The sequence below is a fragment of the Euwallacea similis genome, unplaced genomic scaffold (assembly GCF_039881205.1).
Source record: "Euwallacea similis isolate ESF13 unplaced genomic scaffold, ESF131.1 scaffold_64, whole genome shotgun sequence".
Lineage (NCBI taxonomy): Eukaryota > Metazoa > Arthropoda > Insecta > Coleoptera > Curculionidae > Euwallacea > Euwallacea similis.
Genome location: NW_027098689.1, coordinates 31,745 through 43,103, shown reverse-complemented (window position 1 = coordinate 43,103; position 11,359 = coordinate 31,745). Strand labels below are relative to the sequence as shown.

Sequence of the window (11,359 nt, the reverse complement as noted above, 5' to 3'; positions counted from 1 at the left end):
ACATTTTCATGATGGCAAATGGTCCAATCACTTGGACAAGCCAGAGACAAAGCATTGTAGCTCAATCAACGACGGAAGCAGAATATGTTTCTCTAGCCCTAGGAGGAAAGGAAGCAATATGGTTAAAGTCATTCCTCAATGAATTGGGAATCCCTCAGAAGGTGGTAACCATAAAAGTGGACAATCAATCTGCAATCAAATTGGCAAGAAATCCTGAGTTCCATAAAAGAACTAAACATATTGATGTGCGTTTCCATTTCATTCGGGACTTGGTAAACAATGGTGAAATTAAATTAGTGTTTGTGGAAAGTAAAGATCAGTTAGCAGATATTCTCACAAAGCCTTTATCGAAGAGTGTATTTTTAAATAATGTTAAGATGATAAATGTTGAATAGCATTTAGAATAAGAGGGAATGTTGAAATAAATAATATTCCAAATGCTATTTCAATAGTCGTTCATTCTTTTAGTTTATGAAGACAGCAAACGATATACCGAGAGTCTATAATGTAAACAGTCAATTTATGCTTTGATAGGATGGTAATCGTCGATTAAGAAAAGTCAGTCACCCTCGTGCATCTCGAGATTTCGGTCGTTGTCTCTTCCTTTTTTTTTTACCTTTTATTTTACTATTCATTGATTACATTTTTCATTTACTCTTCAACTGTGTTTCATTAAAATCCACTGGCAAAACCCAACACACATCACCATTCCTTTTTGAAAACCACAGGGAAAACGAGCAGAATTCTGGACCAGCCCTGTAGTGTATGTCCTTCGAGGGCACAAATAAAGAGCTTGCTGTTGATGTGTCGTGGAATGCACGAGCCATAGGGTCGAGGGTACTATTCCACGGTTCCAGGCCACAGGTAAGAGAAAGTTGACGGGTGTGTATAATTTTCAAAAAGATTTCCAGTTGCCCGGGCATCATGTGACTAGGGATAACTGGGCGTGGTTGCTACAAGCAATTGACAAGAGCAACTCTTTGCGATTATTTACCAATTAGAGCCTTGATTAGATAAGTTCCCACAGGTTTGGGGTTCTGGCCTCGATGATTTAATAAGCGACTGTTATATGCTTTAAATTAGTTTACGATCCAGTGAGCTCTGTTTCGGCAAGGTTTTATTGATAGCGATTGAGATTCCCACGATATCGTAGAATGTTCAAGACCATGAATAGCACGTCCAGTTTCATGCCGTCATACAGTTTTTGAAGGCACCTATTGTTGTCTTATTCACGCGATTGTTGCGAAGATGGACTGAGGCCAGATGTGCGTCTAATTACAAGATGTTCGCCTTATTTGATTTACAACCGAAATTTCCAATGTCGAGTCCAATAAACCTCCCTTCCGAACTTCTCATCGACGGGGTTAAAAAAGATGAGACAAGGCTCGGTCTCTTCTCCACGAACATTCGGACGACACACATCGCGATCGGTCACTCACAACATCTTAATTTACACTCACTAATACTCTAGATATATTACATTATAGCTATTCGAACATATCGTATTTTAGATTTATTGTTATTAATTAATAAATAGTGTTAACAAACATTGTGAATTAATTGAACAATTAATATCATCTCGTTTACAACCATACGGGAAAAACATTGGTCCTTCGAGCCGGATTTGAGACACATATCGGTACGAGTGAAGTGAAGTTAAGGTGCATCGACAATTCATCAAGGACGCAAGACACACCAAGTGCTTGAGGTGCCAGCTATCAACGAGGTCGATATCATTGTGAAGTGCCTGATTGAACATCACAACAACCAGTGCAGTTAGAAGTCAACAGAACGTAAGCTATATCCTTTCATTTATCCTCAATCTAGTATATTCAGCAAGTCTCGATTACAATTGTATTACGACGAACACAGATCGCATACATATATAAGCATGGCTGGTGACGATTTAAAGACCAAACGCGGAATAATCAAAGCGAAAATCACCCGTTTTAGAAAATTCTTAGAAGATCCCGCGAATAAAGACAAGCATTATCAAATACGCGCACGGTTAACAGGTCATGAGTTACTCTGGTCAGAATATGGACACATACAAGATCAAATAGAAGTATCAATTCAGGCGGGAGATAGAGATGCTATAGCAAAGGAATCGGACGAACGCGACAGTTTCGAATCCGATTACTATGAACTGGTTGGACTAGCGGAAGAGCTAATAGCAAATACAAATAATGGCAATAAATCGGGACAAGGAATCAATGTAGCCGCGCAGCCAAATACACAATCCAACAACGTGTCTATGTTAAAGCAATTACCACAAATATCATTGCCCAAATTCAATGGGGACTTATCGAAATGGATAAATTTCCGTGATTCATTCGATTCATTAGTCAATTCTCAGACGTCATTGTCAAAAATTGATAAATTCAATTACCTCAATAATGCACTTGAAGGTGAAGCTGCGCGTGCAATTCAGTCGTTAGGTATTTCAGAGACAAATTACGATCATGCGTGGAAGAAGCTTCGGGATAGGTACGAAAATTCCGAAGAATTAATTCAGCATCACACACGAGCCCTATTTGGACTTGCTCCCATGGCAAAAAACTCATATACGGATTTACGCCGTCTTATTGATGATGCACATAATCATCTAATCGCCTTAAGAAGTATGGGGCAAGCAATAGGCACATGGGATTCGTTGCTCATCCACTTAATTTACAAAAAGGTGGACGATGAAGCCCGAAGGAGTTGGAATAAACGTACATTGGCTACCTTAGGCAAACGCACATTCGACGATTTTACTTCCACCCTAGAAACCCATTGCAAATATCTACAAACAGATTTCATCGAGAAGCGATCGATCGCACTGAATCAACGAGAGCAAGCCAGTCATAGAGGTGGAAAGGGGACAAACGAACGCGCCGTATTATTAACCACAACCATGAACTCATGCCCAGAATGTAAGGGGAACCACCCCATCTACATGTGTAAAAAATTCAGAGAGAAAGAAGTACAAGAACGAATTGAGCGCATTAAGGAGTTGAAGTTATGTTTCAACTGCCTGAGATCGGATCATCAAAGCAAAACATGCCTAGCGGGTACGTGTAAGAAATGCAGTCGCCGACACAATACCTTATTACACGTCAATAAGCCCAACAGTGAACTAAAGGACACATCCAATGAGCCTACCATGACATTTGAGAGACCTAATAACTCCACTGTATTAACCGTTCAGTCATCGGAAAACTCTTCAACACATGTGATCCTTGGTACTGCTATTGTACAAGTACATGATCACGAGGGAGTGATCCATGAATGCCGAGCATTATTGGACTCAGGATCACAGATCCATTTCATCACGCAAGAGCTATGCAACAAGTTAAGGTTGTTCAAAACAAGTACCGATACGACGATTTCCGGAATACATCAAGCGACAATCAATTTGAACTATAAGGCATTATTAAAACTACAATCACGTACTACAAGTTTTAAAACAACAATCACTTGCCTAATCACCCCGAAAATAACGGACAACTTGCCTAATAGTGAGATAAACAGGAGAAGCATAAAGATACCATCTGGAATTGAGTTAGCTGATCCCTTATTTGACGACAGTCGACCCATTGACCTTCTCATAGGTGCTGGATTGTTTTGGGATTTGCTATGTGTTGGTCAAATAAAAACTGGCAGGGACCAACCCCTGTTACAAAAGACGAAACTAGGTTGGATTGTCACAGGAAGCATTCCACAGCAATCGCAATCGTTACGTGACAGGGCGGCATGTCATATGATAACAAACGCACAATTACACCAGCAGGTAGAGAGATTCTGGGCAGTTGAGGAGTGTACGCAACGCAGTGGAGCCCCACCATTGAACCCTTCTGATCCATGCGAGCAGTTATTTAGATCTTCAACGTCTCAAGATTCAAATGGCAGATTTATTGTTAATCTTCCATTCAACGACAAGAAGGATCAATTAGGCGAATCATATCATATAGCAGTAAAACGCTTGATGTCAATGGAAAGGAAATTCAAGTCTAATGCTGCTCTACATGTTGAATACGTCAAGTTCATGAAAGAATACGAAGAGCTTGGGCATATGTCGAGGTTATCGCAAACACGAGTGGAAGAGGTGAGCCATGCATTCTATCTTCCACATCATGCAGTCATCAAGGAACAAAGTACGACTACCAAACTTCGAGTCGTATTTGACGGTTCGGCAATGAGCACTTCCGGTCTGTCATTAAACGATGTCCAACATGCGGGATATGAGGTACAAGATGAACTATTTTCGATACTATTGCGATTCAGGAAACATAAATACATTGTTGCAGCCGATGCAAAACAAATGTATCGACAAATATGGGTGAAAGAGCAAGACAGAGCTTATCAACGAATTTTGTGGCGCCCCAATGACACACTACCCATAGAAGTATTTGAGTTGAATACAGTTACTTACGGCACGAGGCCTGGGGCATACTTGGCAAAACGATGTCTCAGACAAATTGGTGAAGAAAACAAGGAAGTACATCCTGATGCGTGTGAGGTTATCATCAATGACTTTTATGTAGATGACTTACTTACTGGCGCAAACAGCGTCGACGCTGCTAAGGAATTAAGCCAAGGATTAACGCAATTATTAAGAACAAGAGGATTTGAATTACGCAAATGGGCGTCCAATGATGCACGGATATTAAAGGATATATCAACAGATGAACGAGTGATAGAACCCAACAAGGATCCTAAAACTTTAGGATTGAAATGGAAAACGAGCACTGACGAATTATTGATCACAATAAGCCCGCAAGAAGAGAGGAAAATAACCAAAAGGTCAATATTATCACAAATCGCTCAGATATTTGACCCATTGGGGATTATTGCCCCCATCACCGTTCAAGGGAAGATTATTCTACAACGCATATGGCAATTGCAACTCGAGTGGGATGAATCCTTGCCCCAAGATCTATACACGATTTGGAAGGAGTTTCAGTAAGGACTTATACATCTATACAGCATTCAAATATCTCGCCGAGTGCTGGGCGACCAAACCATACGAGTAGAACTCCACGGTTTCAGCGATGCATCTGAAAGGGCATTTGGAGCATGTATCTACTTAAGATCGACGGATAAAGAACAGAAGCACACAGTCCGACTGCTTTGTGCGAAATCAAGAGTTGCGCCACTAAAGAAGATGTCCATACCTAGGTTGGAACTATCGGCGGCCTTATTACTAGCTCAATTGGTCAGTAAAACAACGCAAGCTTTAAAAACAAAGATCGATGATCAATATTTTTGGAGCGATTCGATGATTGCGTTAGCATGGATTAAGGGCCAATCAAATAGATGGAAGAACTTTGTAGCTAATCGTATTGGAGAAATACAACGATTAACTAACAACAATTGGGCACACGTCACTTCCGAAAACAATCCAGCCGATTTGGTCTCACGTGGTGCGGATCCGATACAGTTGTCCAATTCAGCATTGTGGTGGCATGGTCCTTGGTGGTTATCTCAAGATAATACATCATGGCCATGCAAGGATATACAAGTAGAAGACGACGCAAGTGAGGAAAGGCATGTGGTACCTATGATCGCTCTCACCAATGTGATTCATCCCTTCAATTCGTTTAACAAATTCTCATCATGGCCACGATTAGTTCGTGTGCTAGCATACTGTTTAAGGTTTATACACACAACGCGTAATAAGGACAAGGATATAAAATCGTCAGCATTGAGCACCTATGAAATACAACGGGCGCAAAGGTGCATCATTAAAATTGCTCAACAGGAGTGGTTCAGTGAAGAGTTGAAACGTTTGAAGGCAGTTCAACCAGTGGCAAAATCCAGCCGACTATCATCGTTGAATCCCTTTATTGATAACAACGGTATACTGAGGGTTGGTGGCCGTCTTCAAAAGGCGCCCATCGAATTCAATCATAAGCATCCTATTATATTACCGCCAAATCATAGGTTGACATGGCTAATAATAGAATATGAGCACAAAAGGCTGTTGCATGCTGGTTATCAAGCAGTGATATCATCATTGCGCACAAGATATTGGCCATTGTCAGCTAAGATGATGGTACGTAAAATTGTGAAAAAATGCGTCACGTGCATTCGATTACAAGGCACCACTACCCAGTATATCATGGGCAATTTGCCGTCATCGCGCATTACCCCCACTCGTCCGTTTCTTATTAGCGGTGTAGATTATGCTGGACCCCTGTACTTAAAGGAAAGGGGTCGTAGTCGTGTCACTATCAAGGCATACATGTGCATTTTTATATGCTTCACTACCAAAGCTGTGCACATCGAATTAGCACATGATCTTACGACAGACGCGTTCTTGAATTGCTTACGACGATTCAGTTCGCGTCGGGGTCGTTGTCAAAGGTTATATTCAGACAACGGGTTAAACTTTGTAGGAGCTCGTAATCAGTTGAACGAATTAGGAGCCTTGTTACAGAGCAAGGGTTTTCGCGATAAGGTAGGGGAATATACAACAAATGAACAGATCGTTTGGCACTTAAATCCGTCATATTTACCTCACTTTGGCGGATTGTGGGAAAGCGCAGTCAAGTCCACTAAATTTCATTTGAAACGCGTGGTTGGTGAAACCAGGTTAACATATGAAGAAACAAACACAATACTAACACAAATCGAGGCTTGCTTGAATTCCCGTCCATTATCACCCCTATCTGATGATCCAAATGATTTAACTCCACTAACTCCCGCACACTTTCTCATTGGAGAATCCCTAACGGCCTTACCTGAAGCTAACGTTAGCGAAATACCGATCAATCGCTTGGACAGATATCAACACTTGCAATACATGGTTCAACATTTTTGGCGACGATGGCAGCAGGAATATCTTCATCAACTACAACAGCGCAACAAATGGACTCATGGCTCACCGTGCCAATTGAAACCAGGATCCATGGTCATTATTAAGGACGATAATTCACCTCCTACGCGATGGCGTTTGGGGAGAATAACTCAGCTGCATATGGGCACTGACAGCATAGCGCGAGTTGTGTCGCTAAGGACTTCGGATGGCATAATAACTAGACCGGTGGTAAAACTTATACCGCTACTCATCGACCCTGAAGACTCTTCCTCTAAGGTAACCCGATCAATAACCGCTGTTAGAAATAACAATATTAAAGATGGTTTATGGGAACAGTCTCCCTTTTCTCGGTAATAAATACTTGATATTAATTACCTTTCGTCTAGGGAGACTGTTTAATGTTTAGTCTGATTCTTTCCTAGCTTGGTTGTGTTTTTATTTTTCGGGTTCTATGTACCCTTTACCTTTTTGAATATGAAATAGTTAGTCGTCGTCTGTAAGAGGTTACGGAGTCACCTCAACCAAGCTCTTTTTTTTTTCTTTGTTTAATATACTAATAGTTTATATACTATCAACGTGTATCATTCTGGTCACTCACACCCTGCATGGTTTATCTTTTGCCAACAGGTTATGGGCCCAGAGTTCGCAAGAGTGATCAGAAAGCGTGTCTTTTTTCTCTTTTGGTTCAGTGGTATACAAAGTTGAGTGTTTGTTCTTTTTTTTTTCATCGCCGTGGCAAAAAAAAAATAAAATAAAATAAAATGGCGGTCACCGAAAGTACAACATTTGGAATAAGTGCTGAAAAACTTAGAGGTCGAGAGAATTATAGTGACTGGAGGTTCCAGATAAGTGCGTTGTTGAAGTTAGACGGACTTTGGAGCTGTATAACCGGACACTGGGACCCTTCAGTAGATAGTGCTACAAAAGCTCGTCGTGAAGAGAAAGCGCTCTCGAAAATAATTCTTTCTCTAGATAAATCGACGTATCCCTATGTGATGCAAGCGCAAACAGCTACTGAAGCGTGGAAAGCTCTTGAAAAAGCGTTTGAAGACAAAGGACTCCATAGGCGACTAGGTCTCTTAAGAAACCTGTGTTCTATAAAATTAGAAAATTTTGGCACAATGGAGGAGTATGTGAATGAAGCGATGGCTCTTTCTCAACAACTTTCATCTATGGGAAAACCGCTAGATGATGAATTCTTGGGGGCCATCATGTTGCAGGGACTCACAGTTGATTATGAACCGATGGTTATGGCACTCGAAAGTTCAGGCGTTGACATAACATCGGACTTTGTAAAAACTAAATTACTGCAAGACAGAAAATGGCAGAGCAGTAAACATACTGGTGATTGTGCATTGGTCACAAAGAAATTCAAAAAACCTTCATGGTGTTGGGGTTGCAAACAGAAAGGCCACTACAGAAACCAATGCCCACAGAACAATCAGAGTACATCAAATAAATACAACCCTGATACGGAAAACAAAAATAAACATAAGAAAAATGGCCGGAAAGCACTATTTAGTGCAGCATTAAGTATGAATAATGCACCTGAATCTGCCTGGTACATTGATAGCGGCGCCTCTTCCCACATGACTGGAAACAGAGAGCTTATTCTGGACTTAACGGATGAAGGCTCGGGACAAAACGTATTCGTTGCAAATAACTCTAAACTCTCTGTAAGTGGAACTGGACACAGTGTCGTCAAGTTGAAACAAAATGGAACTGAGCAGTGCATATCCAAAATTAAATATGTTCCAAATCTCTCCGTGAACTTGCTGTCAGTGAACGAAATCGTTTCCAAGGGACACTGTGTACACTTTGATTCGGAAGGGTGCAAGATAATTGATGATGGTAAGTGTAGTTTTAAGGGAGAACCTGTAGCTACCGCGTCCAATGCTGACGGTCTATATAAACTGGATGTCATGCCCGAGTCTGTAAATGTGGCGAAACTTACGGATTCTCAAATGCTATGGCACAGACGTTTAGGTCACCTCAATCATCACAGTATGTCCTTGTTAAAAAATGGCTTAGCCACTGGTATACTGTACAACGAAAATGATGATCCAAAGTATTGTGAGAGTTGCATTAAAGGTAAACAGGCAAGAAAACCTTTCCCTTATAAAAGGGATAAGGCGGTTGCGCCAAACAAACTAGATTTAATCCACTCAGATCTTGTAGGTCCCATGGAAGTGGAGTCATGGGGCGGTAAAAAATACATATTTACCCTCATTGATGATAACACTAGAAAAATATTTTGTTATTTCTTAGAACATAAAAATGAAGTTCCAGAAACCTTTGAAGAATTCTACTATATGGTAGAAAATCAGACAGAACAAAAAATTAAAGTCCTGAGAACCGACAATGGAGGTGAATATTGTAACGAGCGTTTATCAAAATTCCTTAAAAATCATGGAATTAAACATGAACGAACCGTGCCATACACTCCTCAGCAAAATGGTGTAGCAGAACGCTACAATCGAACCATACTTGAAAAAATACGTTCGATGCTCGTTGATTCAAACAGCCAAAAGCAGATGTGGGCAGAAGCTGCCAATACAGCAGTTTATCTTCTGAACCGCTCACCTACAAAAAAAATACGTGGTGCAACACCAGAAGAAAAATGGACAGGCCAAAAGGTAGATCTGAGTCATCTTAGGATTTTTGGATGCCGCGCTTATGTCCATATAAGCGATGCAAAAAGAAAGAAACTAGACGACAAGAGTAAAGAATACATTTTCGTCGGATATTCTGAGACAAGTGCTGGATACAGGCTTCTAGACCCAAATAACCATAGGTTGAAAATAGCCAGAGACGTCGTATTCCTGGAAAACGAACCCTCAGATGATACATCAAGGACGCCCAGCCAACCAACTACACCACAAGTCGTCCCCTTTCAGGAGACACGAAACGATGAAGGCGATAGTGGTGATTTAGAAGATTCAATGTTCGAACCATCTCATCAGGAAGCCGGGGGCACTAGTGAAGTGTTAGTTAGTGAGGACGAAACAGCTGAGAGTAAATGTGCTAGTCGTGAATCTAGGTATCCCAAACGCGTAACAAAAAGGCCAGACAGGTATGGTGAGTACATTACTAATTATGATTCCGACTTTTCAATGTTAACTGTAACAGATAATTTAGAACCAATGACTATTTCCGAAGCATTGTCAAGCCCAAGAAGTGTAGAATGGCGAAAAGCCATAAAAAATGAGCTTGAAGCATTCAAGGGAAACAATGCTTGGGAATTGGTTGACAAGCCTAGCAGTAGAAATATTGTTAAGAATAAGTGGATTTTCAAAATCAAAAGAGATCATAATGGAGATATAGTAAAGTATAAAGCTAGACTTGTAGCGAAGGGATTTACTCAAAAATATGGGGTAGATTACGTAGAAACTTTTTCGCCTGTTATTAGATTTGGCAACTTAAGACTTTTATTGGCAATGACAACTGAATTAGATTTAGAAGCGGACCATCTAGATGTAGAAACCGCTTTCTTAAATGGTGACATTGATGAGGAAATATTTATGAGTCAGCCCGAAGGGTTCATTGAACCAGGGTCGGAAAACAAAGTTTGCTTACTTAAAAAGGCTATATATGGGCTAAAACAATCAGCCAAATTATGGTATGAAAAAGCATTTCATGTATTATTAGAGTTAAAATTCATACAGTCAAAAATAGAACCATGCATTTTCTTTAAAAATTTGGGAGATTCCATTGTAATTATAGCACTTTACGTTGATGATTTCTTTGTTTTCTACAATAATCACCAAGAGGCAAAACAATTGAAGACTGAATTGAATAAGCATTTCCACATCAAAGACCTTGGACCACTATCAAATGTCCTCGGCATAAAGGTCGAAAGAAATCGATCGAAGGGCGAATTAAAGATTAGCCAAGAACAATATATTGAGAAGATACTTGATAGATTTGAAATGTCAAACTGTAATCCAGTAGGCGCTCCCTTGGAGCAAAGTCAAAAATTTCCGATTGTCGGAGAATTCCTTGACGTTCCGTATCAACAATTAATAGGATCTATCATGTATCTTGCAGTGTGCACTAGGCCAGATATTTCTTTCTCTGTCTCTTTTCTGAGCCAATTTAATAATATTCATACCAAGGATCATTGGGTGAGTGCTAAAAAGGTGCTCAAATATTTAAAAGGGACAAAAGATATGGGAATTTCATTCAAAAAATCATGTAAGCCTATAACTGGTTTCGTGGACGCTGATTGGGCAAATAATGAAAGCGATAGAAAATCGTTTTACGGGTATTTTTTCATATTAGCCGGAGGTCCAATATCGTGGGAATGCCAAAAACAAAAAACGATAGCTTTAAGTTCCACCGAGGCTGAGTATATCGGCATATGCGAAGCTACAAAGGAATCATTATATTTAAAACCGCTATGTGCAGAACTGTTTGGCGGGAATGACCGTTGTACCTTCTTAAATATCGATATGCCGACAACTATCTTCAATGACAATCAAAGTGCGATAAAACTTTCGGAAAACCAAGTTTTTAGCAAACGTACTAAGCACATACATGTAAAGTATCATTTTATTC

General features: G+C 40.2%; 1 protein-coding gene across 1 annotated transcript; it reads left to right on the top strand.

Annotated features, from left to right (window-relative positions):
- The first annotated feature begins 1,891 nt into the window (after positions 1-1,891).
- Positions 1,892-7,156, top strand: LOC136419060 (uncharacterized). The gene is made up of 2 exons (XM_066405233.1): positions 1,892-4,893; positions 4,969-7,156. The coding sequence occupies exons 1-2, from the start codon at positions 1,892-1,894 to the stop codon at positions 7,154-7,156; spliced, it is 5,190 nt and encodes a 1,729-aa protein (XP_066261330.1).
- Positions 7,157-11,359: the final 4,203 nt, after the last annotated feature.